This window comes from Mustela erminea, chromosome 8, assembly GCF_009829155.1.
Source record: "Mustela erminea isolate mMusErm1 chromosome 8, mMusErm1.Pri, whole genome shotgun sequence".
Classification (NCBI taxonomy): Eukaryota; Metazoa; Chordata; class Mammalia; order Carnivora; family Mustelidae; genus Mustela; species Mustela erminea.
In genome coordinates, this window is record NC_045621.1 from 37,414,550 (window position 1) to 37,436,676 (window position 22,127).

The 22,127-nt window shown below is 42.7% G+C and overlaps 1 protein-coding gene across 1 annotated transcript in view; it reads right to left on the reverse strand.

The window, feature by feature from the left end:
• Positions 1-22,127, reverse strand: part of DNER (delta/notch like EGF repeat containing) — a 315,286-nt gene that overhangs the window by 61,921 nt on the left and 231,238 nt on the right. Inside the window, exon 8 of the mRNA XM_032355065.1 lies at positions 2,632-2,856. Within this exon, the coding sequence (XP_032210956.1) occupies positions 2,632-2,856 (225 nt within the window). The remainder of the gene's footprint in view (positions 1-2,631; positions 2,857-22,127) is intronic.

Genomic DNA, 22,127 nt, shown 5'->3' on the forward strand with positions numbered 1-22,127 from the left:
TGTTAAACAACATTTTCATAATTGTCAGCCACACAAAGTAACATTTACCTTTAAATAACTACATTCCACTTAAAGGTTTAAAAATTAAAAAATAAAAATAAATAATAAACAAAGAAAGAAAGAAACTTTTAAAAGTAGGCCAACTAAACAGAAAGAAAAAGTTAGTATGATCGAGAAAGGAAGTCTGAGGAGAAAAGGAGGAGGAAACAGGGCTCCCTTCTGGTCTTGACATACCTGATTTCTCTTTGGGTGGGGCTGCCCGGACAGAAGCAACACTCTCCGGGGTCTGGTGTTGAAGGAGGGAGGAAGTTCCTGACAGAACGATTTTGCTTCCGATGGGTGGGGGGGTGGGGGTAGACACCACGCATGAGAATACAAGGAGCGTGGGGAGCAGCGCCCTAGGGAGCCCCGATGTGAGTGAGACCGTGTTCTCCCCAGCACCACTGCAGCTTGCTTCATGTGCAAATACAGCGGTTTTCATGCCCCACATTCCCAACAGGCAAGGGGGCCACCCCGCACTGCCCCCTCCTCAGTAGGACCAGCTCCTTCGCACACGTAGGGCCCAGCACACGGAAGCAAACGGGGCTTCCGGTGAGGAAGCCATTCCCATTTCCACCGTGGCTCTGACAGGAGAGGACAGAGGGAGTCAGGGGGAGTCAAGGGAAAGTATCTCAGGGCAGATGGAGAGGTGGAGAAGCTTCTTCACCTCAAGGTCTAATGGGAAACCCAAAAATGCTACTGTGAGCCTTAATTCCATGTGTTAACTCGGCTAAGCCACGGCACCCAAACGTGTTGTCAAACGCTGGTCTAGATGTTGCTGGGAAGGTACTTTTTAGATGAGATAAGTTTTTAAAGCAGTAGGCTTTGAGTAAAGTGATTACCCTCCAAAACATGGGTGGGCCTCATCCAATCCGGTGAAGGCCTAAGAGCAAGAGTGAGGTTTCTTAAGAAGGAATTCAGGCTCAAAACTGTTAACAAGGAAACCCTGCCTGAGTTTCCAGCCTGATGTCTGGCACTACAGATTGAGAACTTGCCCGTTCTCACAGTTATGTGAGCCAATTCCTTAAAATCAATCCCTTCCAATATTTCTCTCTTTTTCTCTTCATATATATTTTGGCGAGGGGGTGGGGGGAATTTTATTTATTTATTTGAGAAAGAACAAGAGTGTGGGCCGGGGGAGGGACAGCAGACTCTGTACTGAGCCACAGACCTTCACATGGGGCTTGATCTCACAACCCTGAGATCATGACCTGAGCTGAAGTCAAGAATCAGATGCTTAACTGGCTGAGCCACCTAGGCTCCCCTCCATGAAAAGGTTTTTCAATACCCCTCAATGCTTAGTTGGATTTCCTACTAATTCCTTCACTGATTCATGAGTATGAGATGTGCCCCTTGAAAGTTCTGGGCAGTGGAACCATGGCACCTGGGTCAGCCTCTGCACTCAGCCCCTTCTTGGGTGTATGGCCACAGGCACATGACTAAAGCAAGTATGACACAGTTCATAAATGTGGCTCAGTGAGATGTAGCTTGCAGGGAGGGACCACAGATGTGAAGCACCCAGCTCAAAACCTAGACAGATTCGTGTTCACTAAATGGTGGTTTGGAGCTATTATGGTTACACAAAGGTTACTAATAAAATACACTTACTCCTACCCCCAGTGGGGAGAAAGACAATTAATATAATGTTTTAAAGACCAAGCAAGTGATATCAAGGGTGACTGCTGGAATTCAGCACAGGGAAAGTGTATGGGGTCCAGAAGGAGAAGTCTGCAGGTGAAAATGGAGTAACAGGGGACCAGGCATCAGGTGGAAGGCACTGCACCAGCAGACCTGAGACTCCAGCAAAACCAGGGAACTGGCCTCCACGTGGGTGGGTCAGACACACGTGTGAGGAACCGCGCTTCCTCTGCATTCTGAAGGGCTAGCTAGCTCCTACAAGGAAGAAGACAGGGAGGCAAAACAGAAACGACCAGACCAGAAAGAGTCACCCATGTGTGCGTTCTTTTCAGGACCACACAGGTAGGTTATGCAGACACAAATTTTGGCTAGAAATCACTGTGACTTCGGAGTCTTAAATTTACACAATAAAAAAAAAAAAAATCAGTACAAGGCAGAAGATCTTTGGAAAAGAAACTTTTGGAACTTCTGAATATTTGCAGAGGGCACAACAGGTCCAATAACACATACAGGGCCCAGAGTAAGAATGCTAATAAATGAGAAAATTCTAAATAGATTGTGTCTTGCTTTTTATGCCCATTAAAAAAGAAAAACATATTCCATTAACCTAAGAACATGGTATTAAAAGATATGCAATCCAGTAAAAGCTGGGGAATGACCTCTAGTAAATCTTTAAAAAATAATTAAGCTGTTCAGAGATCAAGCCTATTTTTAATTTTCTTATTTTGCTTACTTGTCTTTTCCTATTTTGTCATGACTGTGACCTGCTCATGGAGAGGGGACATCGTGTTTTTAAAACCCTGCCAAGAGTAAGTCTAAAGAGAAAGTGAGTGGGGGACGTGTCTATGGACAAGTGAACACATCCGGGGAGCCAACATCTGCCCAGACGCACTAGAGAAGGTCAAAGTCTATGACTGGAGAGAGCAAGGATTCGCATTCCATGATGGTACCGACCTGGGTCACAAAGACATTTATAGCTGGTGCCCACGCTGTGGCAGGTGCCGTGCGCGCAGGGGCTGAGCGCGCAGAAGTCCACGAGCTGGGCGCACGCTGGCCCCGTGAAGCCCGCGCTGCAGCTGCAGCTGAAATGCAGGCCGTCCGCATGGCAGGTCCCATTGTTCTGGCACGGGGACGAGGCGCACGGGTCCACCTTTTCCTCACAGGCCGCGCCGAAGTATCCTGCCAGAAAACGCGGACAGGGGAATGGGTAAAAAATAAATGAAACTGTGTTCACACATCATATCTGATAAGCTGGGTGCAGGTGGCACCTGCGTGGCTCAGACCTTAAGCCTCTGTCTTCAGCTTATGTCATGACCCTGGAGTCCCAGGATCCAGCCCCACACTGGTCTCTCTGCTCAGCGGGGAGTTTGCTTCTCACTCTCCCTCTGTGCTCTTCCTCGTTCTCTCAAATAAATAAAATCTTTAAAAACTAAATAAACAATCTGGGTCCATTCCTAAATATCCCCATGGTGAAGTGATTAACTCATTTAACAGTTTCCAGATACCGACAACCCAACCGTAGGGGGAAGGCAGGTCTTCTTAGCTTTGGGAATGGGGGGTTAAAGTATTAAGCCCTGGGCTTCCAATTTGTTCAAATGTAAGATATATGACCACTCAGATGTTCAGACACCCGGGACGTGAATATATTTACAGGTGTACATGGGCATACGTATGTGTGAATAATTAGTCTAAAAAGATGCCAAAAAAAATTAATGGTGATTACCTTCAGGAAGGTGGGACTGGGGTCAGTGGAGGACTCTGTCCTCTTATTTCATACACATTTCTGGGGGAAAGGCATTCCTTACCTTTGCTTCAAAAAGATGTAATCCTGAATTTTAAAAAATAAACCCATATAAAATAGTAATCAATGAAAAGATCTCTCTCTCATATCCCTTCCACCCCATTCTTCTCTTTTGAAGAGTCACTGTTAGCAGTTTCTTGAATATATACTTTTTAAAAATATTTTATTTATTTGACAGAGAGAGATCACAAGTAGGCAGAGAGGCAGGCAGAGAGAGAGGGAAGCAGGCTCCCTGCCAAGCAGAGAGCCCGATGCAGGGCTTGATTCCAGGACCCGGGGACCATGACCTGAACCGAAAGCAGAGGCTTTAACCCACTGAGCCACCCAGGCACCCCTTGAATATATACTTTTTATATTTGGTTACTGTAATAGATAAACTCTGGTGGCCATATAACAGAATACTACACAGCAGTAAAAAGGATCTATGGTCTCACTTGTGCTACAATGTGGATGCATCCCAAAAAATTATTTTAGCTGAAAGAAAACAATTAAAACACAACACATATTGTGTGATTCCACTTCTAAGAAATGTCTAGAAAAAGCAAATCTGTAGATAAAGAAAATAGACTGGTGCTTGTCTGGGACCAGGTATGACCTTGAATGGCCATCAGCTGTCTTTGGGGTTGATGTAAATGGTCTAATATCGCATTGTGGTGATACATTTACTAAAATGCACTGAGTTATGTACCTAAAATAAATGAAATTTGTATCTAAATTTTACCTCAGGAAAGCATTAAATTCTTTAAAAATATTAAATGTGCTAATTGTAGAGGCTATTTCTTTTTGTTTCCTGTATATGTGTTTCAGTATTCCTCAATTTTAAAAAGTGTACATAGGTATGTGTGGGTCTATAGGTTTGTGTATCCATGCAGGGATTTCAAATGCTTTAGTAAAACCTATTCACAGTATAGCAGCAGCTTGAAAATTAAATGAAGATGGTTCAAATTTTAGAAACAAAGTTAAATAATTTTACTAATAGTTTTTATTCCAATATTCTCTTCAACTTTTCTTGTCTATATTTTTCTAAAAGATTTTATTTATTTGTTCGTTTGAGAGAGAGAAAGCACAAGTGGGGATGGGGGGTGCAGAGAGAGAAGGAGAAGCAGACTCCCCACTGAGAAGGGAGCCTGATATGGGGCTCGATCCCAGGACATCAGGATCATGACCTGAGAGAAAGCAGACACTTAACTGACTGCACCACCCAGACGTCCCCTCCTAGTCTACATTTAAGTTTGTATTTACCCATATTCACACAGAACTCCTGGCAATACTGGCAATATCTGTTGTTGCTGCTAAGGACCTAGTGAATACATAAAACAAACAAAAATAGCTCCCAGACTTAATTATCTGAAGCATCCCTCATAAATTGGCATAATCAACTTGGTGTTTTTCTGTCCAAAAATAGAAAACCTTTTCAAAATCCAATGCTTTTCAACATTTTAAAAAGTTTCCCGGTAGTTTTTAAATTTTAGGAACTGTACTAAAAATATCCCACATTGGCTTTAATAACACTTGAATTCTCCAAAGAGTCCCTTCACAGCCTGGAATGGAATCTAATTCCATCTTTCATGAGATGCGTTCCATTTTACTCTGAATGAAAAGGAGATGTTAAGTACTTATTACCATGGGACAAACATGACCAAGGCGAGCCCCGACCTCTCTAATCTGCTGCCTCATCCAGAAAAGAGCTGAAATTATTTTCTTTACAACGTCGTTGTGGGTTCTAAAAAGATATGTAGCAAAATTCCTGAAAGAGCTCCTGATCTAATGCTGAGTAAATGAATTAAATAAGAATGGTAATGGGCGCCTGGGTGGCTCAGTGGGTTAAAGCCTCTGCCTTCAGCTCAGGTCATGATACCAGGATCCTGGGATCGAGCCCCATGTCTGGCTCTCTGCTCTGCAGGGAGCCTGCTTCCTCCACTCTCTCTCTCTGCCTGCCTCTCTGCCTACATGTGGTTTCTCTCTCTGTCAAATAAATAAAATCTTTAAAAAAAAAAAAAAAAAAAAAAAATAAGAATGGTAAGACTAAGAGCCAGAGTGGACATCTCCTAGGGGCTAGCGTCCACCAGATGATTTTAACCCTTTCCATGCATTATTTCTCTGAACCCCACTATAACTGTATGATAAAAGAACCCTTAGTGCCTCTACTGAACAGATGGGACAGTGGTGACACAGAAACATATGTAAAGTAGCCTGTTGGAGTTTATGTAGCTAGTGGATGGCACAGTGGGGGTACTAAGCCCAAGCTCTTGCTACTCTGCAGTATGACACAGAAAGAAATCAGTGATGGGCCATCTAAGGAGTTAAGGTGTATAAACACAACTGGGACTCATGTTTCTATCCTGTTTGTATCTGAATGGAAAAAGAAATAGAAGACTCATCCATCAAGTCAAAATTGAAAAAAAAAATACAAATTTTAGAAAGGCAATCACTCTAGATTCATATTGGTAGACTCCATTATAAATATTCACATAATCTGCATAGGATATTCCAAGCAGAGCAAAAGATGAGTAAATATGCAAGGGATGTGAAGGGTCATGACTGGGGAGAGCCCACATTTCAGTAAGGTCTAGGGGAGGGTGGGAAGTGAACATAAATGAGGTCCCCGGTCAGAGGTCCGATCGCGAACAGTCTTGCACACCTCCATAAGCAGTCTGCATTTCCATCTGAAGCTCCTAGACATCACCTATTCTTGTTTTTTTGATATCCCTAATTGCAAGCAGTGTGGAGAGTGAATTGGTGACGATCAAGACTGGAAGCAGGAAACCAGGTGTTTACTAGTGTAATTGGGGTGAGAGGTTAGGAGGAACAATTTGTAGCACTAGGGATGAAGAATGTGAGACAGTAAATGATTTCACAAGCAACACTGTCAGTTCAAGGACCAATTAGATGGTGCAAGAATGAAAGAGAGGGGAAAGCCTAGGGACACAAGGTTGCAGAAGCCTTAAACTCCAAGGACAGCAGGAGTCAGGCCGGCAGCACTGACGACAGAAGCGGGCCAGCAGTAAGACAGCAGGGAGTGGTGCGGACTGCGCCAGACCAGAGATAGCATGCCCCCTTGAGTATGTTCCAACGGGGGTGGCTGCCGCTCACCTGTAGCTCTCTGTTACCATTTGAGAGGTGGAGCCCTTTGCCAGATCCTCTGAATTTTCAAGAAATATCTGAGATCTGGATTCTTGTTGGAACCCCTCCTAGTTGAAAACAGTGATATGTCATTTCTCTGGGAGCTAAAACACATCTATGGACCCTGTGTACATGCCTTCTGTGTATGACTTAATGTGAACCATGAGCTTTGGAGCCAACGTGGGAGATACTGCCCATGAGCAACTGCAAGACCTTGAGCAGGTCCTTGATCCTCTTGACCTCGTGTGTCTGCGTTCACAGAATGGGCACAGTGATGCTGACAGCACACGGTTTTTACGAAGCTGGAATGAAAACTTCTGGAAAACATTTGGCACGGTGACTGGCAAATAACAGGCGTTCGGTAAGAAGCAGCTACACGTGTGTTTTTCCAGACTGGGGTACAATGTGGACGGTGGTGTTACCAACCGCAATGGCCAACAGAGGAGGAGATTCCCAGGGTGTAATGATGAGCTCAGCTTTGCACTTGTTGGCTTGAGGTACTTTTGTGTTTATTCCAGTCAGTTAACTATGCAGACCTGGTGCTCAGGGAAGAGATATAAGGGAGAAGACATGGACTGGGGGTCAGACACATATGGATAGGAATCAAATTCATAGGTGTGGATGCTAATATTTGAGGACTGGAAGACAGTCCTCACTAGAACTGCCCAGGCTGGTACCCCCATCGCAGGTTTCTCTGCCTCCATTCCTGTGAGAAATCAGTGTCTCTTGTTTAAGCCAACCACCGACGGTATTCTGTCACGGAAGTCCAAAGCTAAGACACGACAGCTGTGACCAGCAACTTCTCTTTTTCCATCACCCAAGCAATTGTTATCCTCTGATTAATGGGACATCCTTTGTAAATGATTCACACCTTTCATAGCCACCCCTTAAATGGCTTCCAGAGAGAGAAAGGGACAAAGTTTTATAACACAAAGAAGGCAGGGCCAGAAAACTAAAGTTGGGTTGGGCTCTTCTTCCTAGCTTTGTGACCTTGAGTGAAGTACTTAATCATTTTGTGCTTTAATTTTCTTGCATATAAAACGAGGATGACCCCTTCTGTGTCAGATGAAACAAAATGGCAGGCAGTGCTCAATAAATGTTGGAGGCTCCTTCCTTTAAGCAGGGCTTCTAGGGAAATTCCAGGTTGTAGGTACACCCAGAGTTTGGGGTTAGGGCAATGGGAGAGAGGTGGGCTTGTCAGCCAATCTCTGGGATGTCATCAAATTTCACATGAACATGAATCCTTGGGGGGAAGAGGGGTCCTGGGAGATATCCAAGAGGGAGTGTTTTGGAATTAGGTGGTTCTCACACAGTGTTCTCTAAACATATTGGGCCACCCAGAGAGGCTGACAAATGGAGCTGGGGTTCCAGAGCAAGCCATGGTGGGAAGAGGTGGTAGGCAGGGGGCATCTCTAACAGCATTTCTGCGCAGGTTCAAAAGGACAAGCTGCTGAAACAGTGTCTTTTAATGGCAAACACTTGTCCGTACCGGGCACCATTCCAAGCGGTTGGGCTATATTAACTCACTGAACCCTGGTCTCAGTTCTATGAGCTAAGTACTATTATTTCCTTTTCAGATGGGTAAACAGAGGCACAGGAAGGTCAAGTAACTTGCCCAAGGTTACACAGCTAGTAAATGGCAGGAATGGAGTTTGAACACCGAGAGTCTGACTCCCAAATCCAAGCTTCTAGCCAGTGCTTTTTGCTGTAACACTTGACGTCTGGGGTGCAGCAGAAGGACCAAGAATGTGAAAACAGGTAATCCAGGACCTGTCAGACTCCTCTGTCACTTGCTGGCTATGTGTAGCAGAAAGGGCTTGCCCTCGCTGATATCTGCCTCCTCTGCTTTCACAGCAATAGGACAGCTGGTCACCCGGCTGCCCAGAATAATGGCTACATTGGCTGTCTTTGCTTTAGTCAGATGGAAATGACAACACTCTGGGTAATGGGATATAAATGGAAATCTCTTGAGGTTGCTTCTGAGAAACTTCCTTAAAAGAGAGTTGGCATGCACCCTTTGCCCTGTTTTATTTTATCCCTTCATTCATTCTACTGTCTGTAGCATAGAGATGATGGAGCATAGAGATTGCCCTACTTTGGTAGAAAAATCACCCATACACAGTAATGCTCAGTTAACCCCAGGAAGGATAAATTCAAAGAAAACAAACAAGGACCTCATAGTCAAATTACTGGGCACCCAAAACTAGGGAAAAAAATATTAAAAGTATCCAGAAGAAAAAACCAAAATACATATATTGAACAATGAAAAGAATTACAGGTGAATTTTCATTAGGATCCATGGAGGCAAAAGACAATAAAATTACTTTTTAAGGTACTGAAAGAATGAACCTATCTCCAAGAACTCTATTTCCAGAGAAAATAACTTTAAATAAAAATGAGGCTAAATTAAGACATTTTCTGATAAAGAACAACCAAGAGAATGTTGTTGCCAACATACCTACCTTACTACAAAAACATTAAGGAGTCTTATTCAAGCAGAATATGAATGATAATATAGATGGAAATGCAAGTTTGTAGGAAGAAATGAAGAAGACTGAAAATGGTACATTTGGGAATAAGTTCTTTTTCCTTTTCTTTATTTAACAACAATTAGCTATTTAAAGATTTTATTTATTGAGAGAAAGTACACACGCGAGTGGGGGGGGGTGGGAGAGGAGAGGGAATCTCAAGCAGACTCCCCACTGAGTGTGCAGCCCAAAGTGGGGCTGGATCTCACGACCCTGAGGTCATGAAATCAAGAGTCAGGGGCCCAAATGACTGAGCCCCTTAAACAACTGAATATTTGAAGCAAAATTAACAATATTGAATCATAATGTTATAACATACTTAGAAAATACATGACAACAATAGAAGAATGAGGGGGGTGGTTGATAGCATTATACCGTCATTGGATACTGTAATGTCCAGAGCAACCAGTAAAGGACAACAAAAAATTAAGAACCGAAACAATAGCAGAAGATAAAGATATCGCTAAAAAATCAACTCGAGAAAAAAATTTTCTAAGTATTCAATTTTTCCAAAAGAATGAAGGAAAGGGAGAATAAAATAAAGAACATGGTAGATGAACAGAAAGCAGCAACCAGTCCTATCCATAATCGCACTGAATGCAAATGACTAACAATGCAGAGATTGTCAGACAGAAAAGAAAGGAGAACCAAATTACATGTTCTCTAAGAGAAACCCATTTTAAATAAAAAGACATAAAGATTGACGTGAAAAGATGGGAGAAGATACATTAGGGGGAAATTAGCGTAAGAAACCTAGTGTGGCGATATTATACCAGCAAAGGTGGGCTTTAATGCTAGAAGTATTATCAGAGAGAAGGAGGGCCATTTAACATGAAAAACTTGGCTGTCTATCAAAAAGATATAACAACCCTAAATGTGCAGATACCTAATAAGAGAATTTCAAAATATACAAAAGAAAAACCTGTCAGAGGGAGAAACAGACTCCATCAGAAAAGGACCTCTTTCTTATTACCCAATAGAATAAATTGACAGCATGAGCTCCGGTCTACAATATTTCAAAATACTATTGAACCATCCTGACCTAATTAATATTAGTATAAAACCACACTCAAAGACTCAGAACACAAATTCTTTACACACGCACATTAAACAAGTCAGTTATTTCAACAAATGTGAGAAAATCGTTTGACAAAAATCAACATTCATTCATTATTTTTAAAGGGGGGGATATTATCAGCAAACTAAAATAAGAGTCCACTTCCTCCATCAGACAGGGCAAAAAAAAAAAAAAAAAACTTACAGGTAACTTCACATTTAGTGGTGAAATAATGGGTAGCCTCCTCTAAGATAAAGAATAAGCCTAAGGAAATGATTTGGGTTTTTTTATGGTACAAATTCACAAGGTGACTCCATAATTTATATCGACATGCAAGGCACACAGAAAACCTAAAACAATGTTGAAAAAAGAAAAAAAAAAGGCTTAATATTAAAAGATTTGGAGGACTTACCCTAGCTGACTTCTTTTTTTTTTTTTTTTAATTTTATTTATTTGAAAGACAGAGAACGCACACACAAGTGGTAAGGAGGGACAGAGGGAGAGGGGTCAGGGGCAGAGGGAGAAGGAGGGGCAGGCTCTTTGATCCAGGACCCTGGGATTCTGACCTGAGCTGAAGGCAGCCACTTAACCGACTGAGCCACCCAAGCACCCCTATGTTAGCTGACTTCTAAACTTGGTATAAAGCTACAGTTATTTACAGTGTCTATTGTTTGAAACTAAACCAAATTCTGATTGATAAACCATGCCAGTGAAATCCAATAACTAGCTCTTCTTTGAGGTCTTAGTTTCCTCGTTTGTTAAAAATAGAGATGATAAGACAGCTGTATAAATCAAATAGTTACACTAATAGAGGAAAAAGAAGAGGAATCAATGTTAACACTAACAGCAAATACTGAGTTCTTATGCCAGACACTAGACCAAGCAATTGGCTTCTATCGCTTTGATTTACCACAACCACTGGCCCAGTTAGAGTCTACTATTATCCCCTTTTACCAAAGAAGGCTTAGAGACTAGATATTGGAGAACTGGTCCAGGGACATCAACTGGTAAGTAAGAAAAGCAAAAATCAAAATGAGGTCTCTGTTCTTAAGCCCCGTGCTAGGCTCCTACACAAGAGTTTGTCTCAAGGCACTTGAAAAGTTGAAGGTACCACGCTAGCAAAAGAAATGACGGCCAGATTAAACCCATCAGTATCCTAACTTCTTTAATTGAAGATAGCTTTAGGACATGGAGACCCCTTAGCAAGTATAAATTTTGAACTCTGCGCATTGGAAATGCCCTGGGCCTCGCTGGCTCTCAGCATCTCCTGGATCACGTGGAGGATAATTTTAAAGAATACGATGATGAAACTTGAGTTCTAAGGAATCAGCCTATCACATGAACTATCAACTCCTTACAAAACCAAAAGTCATTTTTAAAATAAGCCAAATACCGGATTTGGAGTCAAGGTGCCAACCAAGGCAGGCCTGACCTCCCCATCTGCCTGCCAATCAAGCCAGATGTTGGCTAGTTTATGGCTCTTGCCATAATACGTGTTACACGGGTGTGAATGTCTAAGTTCTTGAAATTTTGACTCAAAACTCGCCTGCAAACATGATGCTGATGACAGAGAGCTTGAATGTTACCGCAGTGGAAGTGTCAAAAACTAAACTCCAGCCCAGGGAAGAAACAATGTATACTCAATTTCTAGATCTATCCATGAGTATATGTAAGTGATCCCCCAAACAGATGTCGTGCTATAGGAGTCTGATTTCTTGGTTTCAAAATATACAAGTCTATGACTCAAAGCTAAGGCAAAGATTACTTTCAGGTGCACTCCTATGCGAATCTACACAGTGAGCACCATTCTGGGAGTGCTGGGAAAAAAGGGATCTTACACCACAAGGTAGGAAAGGCCTTGGGGTCATCTGTACCTGAGACTCGGCCAGCACAGATTTCATCTTTCCAGAAACATTCCAAAAATGAACCAAGGTTTTCATTGTCCTGTTTTCTCCTCTGCGTCTCCCTCCCCGCTTCGTCCCCCTTTCCCTCAACCATGCATTACATACAAAGAATTTCAAACTCCACATTCAATCCTAGCAACCTCTAGGCGTGTTCCTGTTCCTGCATCCCGTTGTAACTCTAAAAGCAATTATTTTGGATAGCCTTTGGTAAAGTTTCGCTTTCTATTAACGTAACTCTTTCAGACCTTTGACAAGTCAATCTATCAGTAATGATCTCTTAAGGTAAATGTTCTGGAAAATTCCTCTTGCAGAATATGCAAACCAAATTAGTTACGGTGGCCAAGGCAAGAGGACTGGAAAACAAAATTTAACGTTCTTGAATTCAACCACATTCACGGACACATTCAGAAAAGACAAAACACTGCTTTGTGGGATATCATAAGTAATAAAAATAAGAATAATAGGGTTTCTGAACTGACTAAAAGACTAACAGATTAATTAACTATACTGGAGAAATAATATGTGGTCCCATCTGGAACCTAAAGAGCAAATACATTTGAATTTATAATCCTACTTGAAGGGCAGAAAATAAAAAAATTATTTAATAATGTTAATCAAAATATGCAGACGGAGTAAGGAAGATAGTAATGGTTTTTGTTTGCAACGGTCTCTTCCAAGTCCTACAAACTTCATATGATAGACATTAGAAAATGCTGGAAAGAAAACACAATAGCCCCAGAGAAAAATTGAAACCCGTGGAAACAATGCCAGCAGTCAAGACAGTTAAAGCAACTCTACTGCAACAAGGGAAAAGTTTAGAGAAGGATGAAAGCTTAAAGGATTAAAATGGAAAGCAAACAAGACAGAACTAGGCAAGAAATCTAAGGAAAGAGGGGCTAATGCAAAACTATAATTTAGCTAGTTGACTATTACTTCGAATTCTGTCTTTGAGCCAATAATTTTATGTCTATGCCTGCCAAGCATTTGTTATGCAAATAAAAAAATCAACACCCTTCAGATAGACACATTGTGGCAATCAGACCTTTGCAACCAAAAGAAAATGTTCCTGGATCACTTTAAGTCGCAAGACCAAGAAGTCACTCTGCCTAGGAAGCTATGGAGAGGTGAGCGGTCTCTGCAAGGGGAAAGACAGAATGCAGGCGTACCTGAACCTCAACTCATGATTTCACCGGCTTGGCAAAGGGTTCACGGACAAGACTGCCTCCTCTCCTCTAAGCCCACGTCTCACAAATCAGTGGATATTAATAGATTCTATCTTCAAAATACTTCCTGACCCCAAACACTGTTTGATCTCTGCTGCCACCACTCCGAGTCAAAGACACAATTATCTCTCTCCTTGTCTTGACAACAGTTTTCTCTGAGGAGATCCCCAATTCTGTTTTACCCCTACAACCAGTTTTCCAAGCCGTAATAGGAATATTTTCTTTCGATGTGAATATTAGCCTCGCTTTCCATTGCTCTTAGAATAAAACATGTGCTTCCCACCCATGGACAGCAAGCCCTGTGCGCTATGACAGTGTGACACTGACTCGATGACCCCTCTTTCTCTGGCAGCTGGCCCCACTGACCTCCCTTCAGTTCCCAGAAATGACCAGCTGTTCCCCACCTACAGCCTCGCCACATACCGTTTCCGGTGCCTGGAAGTTGCTGCTCCTACCTGCTTACACTTGATGATTTAGTTCCTGGCTTGCTTTTTTTTTTTTTTTTAAGATTTTATTTATTTACTTGAGAGAGAGAGAGAACACGAGTAGTGAGGGGCAGAGGGAGAGAAGGACAGATTGTCAGGCAGACTCCACACTGAGCGCAGAGCCCAACACAGAGCTTGATCCCAGGACTCTGAGATCATGACCTGAGTCGAAGTCAGATGCTTAAGACACCTAGACACCCGGTTTCTGGTTTAAAGTTCGATAGGCAGGACTCCCCTGATCACCCTATTCTGGGTACATACCCCTTTTTTATTCTGTATCACGGTGCCTGGTTCACTATCTCCATGGCACCCCCCTGAATTTCTAACGACAAGGTCGCGTCAGTTTACTTGTCTATAATATGTCTCCCACCCCCAAGTTATGTTGGTTCTTCATGTTGGTTCCTCAGCCTTGGGCCTTGGCACCCAGTAAAAACTTATGGAATAAATGAACGGATGAATGGGGACATGAGTGACAGAGGACATATTCTAACAGATTTGTTACAAGGCAATGTGGAAGGATAAGTGTTAGTCATTAGCTGTTTTGATTACAGATACCTAAGTAGGTAATCACTGAATCAGGAGGAAGGCATGAGGGGCTCCTGGGTGGCTCAGTCAGTGAGGACTCCCAACCCTTGGTTTCTGCTCAGGACATGATCTCAGGGTTGTGGGATCAAACCCATGTCAGGCTCTGAGCTCGGTGTAGAGTTGGCTTCTGCCTCTCCCTCTGCCCACCCCTGCCCCCGAGTATATAGGCACACACACTCTCTCTGTCTCTCTCTCTCAAATAAACACATAAGGGTGCCTGGGTGGCTCAGTGGGTTAAGCCGCTGCCTTCGGCTCGGGTCATGATCTCAGGGTCCTGGGATCGAGTCCCGCATCGGGCTCTCCGCTCAGCAGGGAGCCTGCTTCCCTCTCTCTCTCTCTCTGCCTGCCTCTCCATCTACTTGTGATTGCTCTCTGTCAAATAAATAAATAAAATCTTAATAAATAAATAAATAAATAAACACATAAAATCTGAAAAAAGAAAGGTGAGGGGATGAAATTTGGTTCATCTAAGTGCCTTGACAAGCAGCAAAGGGAAGTGAGGAGAAGGAACCATCTTGACTCTCCAAGAGCTTATTCTTCCTGAAGAGACGAGAAAGACACATGTGGAACATTGAAGAAACAACCCGAGGCTGCCTTTTCTTTGCACAAGCACTGACAAAATGGTTCCAGCCTGGTGTGACTTTGGAGGGACTGGCCCAGGCTGTCTACCCAGGGTCAGTGTCAGCACAGGCTCTAGGAGCAGCAACAATTCAAAAGAAGGAGGGATCATCTCAGGGGTAGGCCGGCCAACAAAACCTCATGGGAGAGCTGGATTTTGCACGGGGCCTCAAAGCAAGCCCAAGATTTGGCTGGGCAGACAAGGAAGAGGAGTGATATTAGAATCAGAGAGGAGGTTTTGGCTGATGTTTATGGAAAACGTAATTGGGACCACATTTCTCCTCATTCTAAGAAAGCAGACAGTTAGTTAGGCGAGATAAAGAGGAAAAGGGAGAACATCTAGAAAAAGCAATTACGAAGCCCTAAGATGTAAGAGACCCAAGATGATTGCATTTACAAGGCGACTTTTAATTTTTAAGAAAATCCATCCCTGAGAGTAAAAATCACCTTAAAAACTTTTTCTTTAGCAGAACAAAAAGACAAATTATATCTAAGAGGGGAAAATGAAAAATAACTAGGAAATAGTCAGAGGAATATTAAATCAACTTTTCCTCAGCTTAGACTCAACAGATAAAAGACAAAAGAGACAATCCTTACAGTGCATGGGTTATACGAGCAAAAGTAATAGGTTATTAATAATGGAAATTTCGGGGTTTAGCCAGAAAGTTTTGTGTTTTCTTTGGGCACTCATTTATCTGATCTATACAAATAGAGACCAACCATGTACCAGGCACTGCTTTGGACCTTAGATTTTAGTGAGGGAGATAGACACTAGAAAAATAAGTAAATCGATATCATTAACGCAAGCTACATGTTACTGATGTGGGTCAGAGGTAGAGCACACTCGGGGCTGTCTTAAGTAGGATGGTCAGGGAGACGTGAATGGCCTGAGGGAATGATCCATAGTCAAGTCTGAAGCAAGACTTCCAGCAAAGGCCTCATCAGGAGCAAACACCCCAAGGAGCGTTGTGTTCTGAAATGAATGGCGCCCCCTGGAGGACATTTCTCAAGCCCTCGCTGTGGTTGAAGAACAGCAGGGGGCCAGCCCCTAGAGAGAAGAGGGAACAGAGTAGTAAGAAAAAAGGTGCAGGAGGCAGGCAGGGATACGGTGGGTCTACACCACACGTTGGGGGGCGGGGGGAGGAGGGAGGGGAAATCACCTGAGGTTTAAGAGGCTTGGAGTGAAAACACGGGATTTACCTGTTAGAAAGTTCGCATTGCCCATTGTGTGGAGAATAGACCAGAGAGGACAAGAGTGAATCAGAAGTGTAGAAGCTACCGTAGGAGTCCAGAGAGGAACCAGGAAGCCCACAAGAGGTCAGGAAGCCTGTGCAAACCACATAACCATCGTCTCTGACAGGAACAACAAGAAATTTGCAATGTGAGATAGCTAGAGGATCGCCTTACACACAAAAAAAATAATGTTTCAAGTCTTTGTAGAAATTTTGAGTCTGGAGAAACACGAAAGAGGAAAAAAACCAAAAAACAAAAAGACAAGAACTAAGAAATGGGACATGGAAGGGAGACACAGGTACCGAATTCCTGCCTACCACCTCCTAGCTCCATGAGGTACATGGTACCTTTTACATATTTTGAAACTGAAGCCCATAGGGTTAATTAATTTGACCAAAGCCATCTGGTAATCGACAGAGTGTCCCATGGGTTCATTAAATTTGTGTTCCAAATGGAACTTCCCATCCTCTCCCCTCAAAGCTGCTCACTGCCCCGCAGCACCCCCATACGTGCAGTTGCCTAAAGCTTTCGGAAGGCTGGCTTGTCCTCCATGGTCCCCCTCGCCCTCCTCTTACAGCCAGTCCATCCCCTTCTATCTCCATTGTCCCTGACTCGTTCCACCATTATTGGCCACCTAAATTACTGTCACAGGTTCCAAACAGAGTTCTCCAACTTTCGTCGTCCTCCAATCCATTATTCCTCCTCCAGCTGCAGTAATTTCTCTTAAAGGCTAAATTTCTGCCCCTTCTCTGCTAAAACGAATCATGGTGCCCTCCCCCCACATTCTCAGATGGAGCCCAATCCCCTTGTCATGGTGTTGAAGGGCCTGCCAAGCTGCTTTCTACTTCAGTCAGTGGTCCATACTATGTCTCCATCACATTGTGCATTACAGTTCTGCTGAGCTCCCCTTTGTTCCTCAAACATGGAACACTCTCTCTCCTATACCTTCATGGACACCATGGACACCCATGGTGTCCATGTTCTCTTCCTGGGAGACTCAGTGTTCTGCCCACAGCTTTAACTTACTCATCTTCGTGCCGCTTCCCCTTTGGGTCTCCATTAAAACATTACTTCCCTTGGAACATTTCCTGGATTTCCTTCCAGCCCCCAGTCCTGGGGGGGTTCCCCTCTTCAACCACTAAACCACCCCAGTAGAGCCCAGTCATATGTGTGGTCATAATGTCTACACTGTCTCTCTTACCCACTACCCCACAAGATCCATGAGCGAGAGTCCCACCTGTCTTGTTCGCTCCTAGATCCCTTGTCATTAGCGCAGTAACTGCCACAAAGTAGGTAATCAATAAATAGTATGAGGATGATTAAGTCTTTCATTAAATACATTATTTCATATTCACATGAAATAATTTATTTTATTCACAGAATAAAATGCAGCCATTAATAACAATGCTTTGGGAAAATAATGATACAGGAGAACATTTGGAACACATTGTTCAGTTTAAGAAGCTCATTACAAAAGAGAATGCACAGTAAGATCCAATTTTAGTTTTCTAAAATACACATTAAAGAAAGAGACTTCAGGGGCACCTGGGTGGCTCAGTCAGTTAAGCATCTGTCTTCAGCTCAGGTCATGATTGCTGGGTCCTGTGACTGAGCCCCACCTCAGGCTCTCCACTCAGAGGGGAGTCTGCTTCTCCCTGTCCCTCTGTCCCTATACCTGCTCGCTCTCTCTCTCTAATACAAAAATTTAAATCTTTTTTAAAAATTAAATTAAAAAGAGACTTCAAAGATTTGCCTAAAATTCAAAGTTTCTCTCTTGGTGGATGCACTTACTGGTGGGTTTTTTTTCCCCTTGAGCTCCTCTGAGCATAGGTTTCTCTGATTGTGAAGGTAAAATGATAAAATTATTTAAAGTGTTATTTAAATTTGTTATTTAAAGTCCTAGACTGTAACACAGCAGAGTGTAATGGTCAAGTGCAGTGAGAGGGGACAGTGGTGAGATCAGTCCACGTGCACGCCCTGGTGTACTGGGACCAGACGCATCACTAAGTGTAGACTATTTGGAAATCGAAAGCAAGGAAGGGACAAGGTTCTTCATATGAATTACAATTAAATATAACTGGGTCAATTAGAAAGTAGAGCAGTGGGAAATGCTTCAAGAAGGGGAAGCCTAAGCATCTACCTTTGGTGGCCTTTTATCAGTATGACATCAGATCTCAGAGATGAGAACTCCATTGGAAAAACTAGTCAAAGAAAAGCTTATTGAACCAAAAATAGAATATGATAAAGTCTTTAACCGACATTCTTCTACATTCACAGCTGCGTGTGTGGTCATCTCTCTTAGGCCTATCTCTGTCCAACCCACCTTCAAATGTTCCCAGGACTCAGAGCCCAGATCTAAACTGTTCAAAGTAAGAGCCAGGATCACATAACATGGTGCTCTGGTCCAAGTCAGACAAAAATGTCCTTCTAGCCTCCTCCGGCTATCTAAAACAGGGACTATATACATAGAGACACATATATATGGAGATAAATTCTGCTGCAGGGAGGCAGAAAGAATTGTACTTACTTTTAGGATATTTGTATTTCTATTATCAATAATCTTTGTTGCTCCTAAAGACCATGATATGGGTATTCTGCTTCCAACATGGCAAAGTAAGCTTTCTTTTAACAGATTATCCAACAAATACCAACTGTGAACTCCAGACCAAATAACCTTCAACTAACTATGTGGCTCTGGAAAGTAAGCAAAAGCAGACAGGTTTTGGAGGAAGGTCAAAACGTAGAGGCAGCAGCAAGCACTCTCTCTGCCCACAGGGACCCCGGGAGGAGCCTGGCACAGAAGAAGAGAACCAGAGAAGGGATCCCCAAATATGGTATATAAAATCTGCCCAAGTCTCCTATGACCCCTAAACAGCGCTGAACAGGATACGGGATGGGATATGATCTCCTCCCCACTGCTGGAGCCTAACCAACGAGAGTCACCTAGTTATATTAGCGTGACTAATACTGGTTATATTGGTTCATTCATCTTGGCTCCAGTTTCCTCCCATATGAAATGACAGTGTTGCAAAAGTTTTGAGATATTCACTCCCTCAGACATTCAGCAAAAGGCCCATAGGTATTTAAGTGCCAGGTGTGCTAAGGAATACAAAGGAAAATTTAACATCACTGCCCTCAACAAGCCTGGACTCTTATGAAGGCGAGCATATGTGCACCCAACTAGCTAGATGTCACACGAAGTTGAGCTTGACCAGAGAAGGAGCTCAGTACAGCAGAGAGAATATGAACTCCAGAATCAGACAAACTTGACTTATCTCCTGGGGCCATCGGGATCCTCTTGTATAGCTGTTGTGGGCACTAAGCAACCACACTTAACATGAATCACTTAGCCCACTGTTCTGAGTACTGTAGACCAACTTAATCCTTACAACAACCTCATTAAGTTGGCACTAATACTGCCTTCACTCTACAGATGCAGAACACGTGGCATAGAGAATTTGGGGTTGTCTGCCAAGGTCACCAAGTAATATGTGATCAGACACAGATTCCAACTCAAGCAGCAAAGTCTACCCACCTCTCAGCCACTAACTGCCAACTTATCTTAAATAATAACTTTTCAGATGCTAAACACAGAGTAAGCACTCAACCAACAGCAATTATCTTCACTGTTACAGTTACCGCTGAGGCTGTGGCGATTCCTGAAGCCACAAGAGAGATAAGGGATAAAGATAATGAAATTCAGGACGTGATACCCAAATGTTCAAAGTCAAAAGGTTTTAAGAACACTAACTAATGTTCATGGATAAATCTGGACACATGCCTTAAGAAATCGGAATTCCTATTTACATATAAGCTATCCCTTACCTCTTCTTAAAAAGAAAAGCAGCAAGCTACCATGATTTAGGTCTTCCTCCGTTTGTCACAATGGAACTTCTAGCTGTCACCTGCCAACACTGACCTGGGCATCAGAATGGTTCCCCAAGGTAAAACAGAGCTAAAAATGACAAAAACCTGGTGACATATCAAAGTGACTGCCTTGTCCCACCGCTGATTTGAGAAGCAGCGGACAAAATCCCTTGCAGATTTAAACAATCTCAGAGAGATAGCAAAAAATGTTTCGATCTTTAAAAATAAATAAATAAATAATCTCAGAGAAACTGTGCTATGTGGGAGTTTAAAAAAAAAAAAAGAAAAGAAAGAGAAAAAGATGAGAAATATGAACTCAACTGAAAATCAAAAATTAATCCGCATGCACCAAACATAGAAATTAAGTTTTACTCACACTTGATAAATCTGAAAACCTGCTTTGTTTCCAAAAGGTGAAACCATGGATTCTTGGGAGTCCAAGGATCTCAGCTGCTCCAATTCTTAAATGAACTGGTGATTTAGGGATGATGCCAAATTTTAAAAGAATAAGAATAGTATTTTACTCAGGCCTGCTAATTTTATGAGGACGGGCTGCACATTTCTTATGGAAATACATGTAGTTTAATAAGGTCCTCAGAGAGTGTTTTCTCCAAAGCTCTACGTATCAGGATGCTGGGGAAAAACAACCAAATCCCAGGACTGTGTAACTCCTAAATCCTTCCTGGGTAACATGCCCAGTTTCTGAACAATACACATTATCTTGGAGATAATTTTTATGACATGTGTGGCTATTGCCTGTAAATCCCTTTAAGATGAAAAGCATTACCACTGACATTTGAGTTGGACAAAAGGATTTATATGGCTTGATTACTCAAGGCTATAAAATGTAGAAAAACAAAAATAGTTTGGATAAACCCTTGGAGCTTGTTGCAGGGATTTAACCTACGGGGCCTCCAGGCCAACATTAAGTTTTAGGGAGTCGTTTAGAGGGTATGAAACTTTTCTCCGCAAACATTACTTGAAACAACAAGCTGGATTTATTGACTCGGCAAGGGGCTCTTACACAGATAGAGTTGAATCAAAGGCTTTTCGGAATAGGGTCCCTTAAAGGTAAAAGTCAATCCTTCTCATTTTGCAATAAGAAAACAACGGCTGGAAGAGATAAAATTTATGACTCACCCGAAGTGATATGACTAAAGCCCCCACCAGCATCGTCATTAACATCACTGCTAATATTATTTGGTATTTACTATTTCCCAAGCACAGAGCTAGGGCCTTTTCTGTTCTTCACACCAACTTATAAAGGATGTCCTGACATCATCCTCATTTTCTAAGTGAGAAAAATGAGCCTCTGAGAAGCAGAGAGCTGTGAGGGGGGTAGGTCCAGAATTCAAACACAAGCCATGTGACCCTAATGCTCCACATTGGTGACCAGCCCACCCCCCCACCTCCTCACCGACCCAACTCAGGTGTCCAGACCTCCGGGTCAGAGAAGGGCTCCAACCGTCCGTGGCTCCAGAGCTTTCCAGGTTATAAGATCCGCAGGTCGGACAGTGGAACCCAGGGTGATGTTCTAACAGTTCAAGGACTGAAGGAAGCGGATCCCCCCCCCGCCTTGTTTGCAATAATTGCACTCAGGACTATGGTACGAAGAGCTGTTAAGACAAATTCTGTCTGTAATCCCATCAGAAGGCATCACACCAGAAAATATCTTTAATGTTTGTAAAGTATATCAGATAAAATAATATCTTCTCAAAATAGCACCTGAAGCACCATATTCTCACTCCGGTCTCTGATGGAGCACATCCAGGGAAATGCCAGAAGAGTGATCAGATTCGATGCAATGCGACCCAAGGCCATGCACGGTGCAAACTGTCACACTTCTGGAACCCACAAATGGGCTTTCCCGCCGAATGTTCTCACCTCTATTAAGTTCTTTGTTATTCCCTCTCAGTCTGTGGGGTATCCTGCCTCAAACTCTGGGGCAGAAAGAAAATAAAAATTGAGATGCTAAAGCAGAGAAGATGGCTAGATATGTATTTAAATATATTCATCTATTTAAATT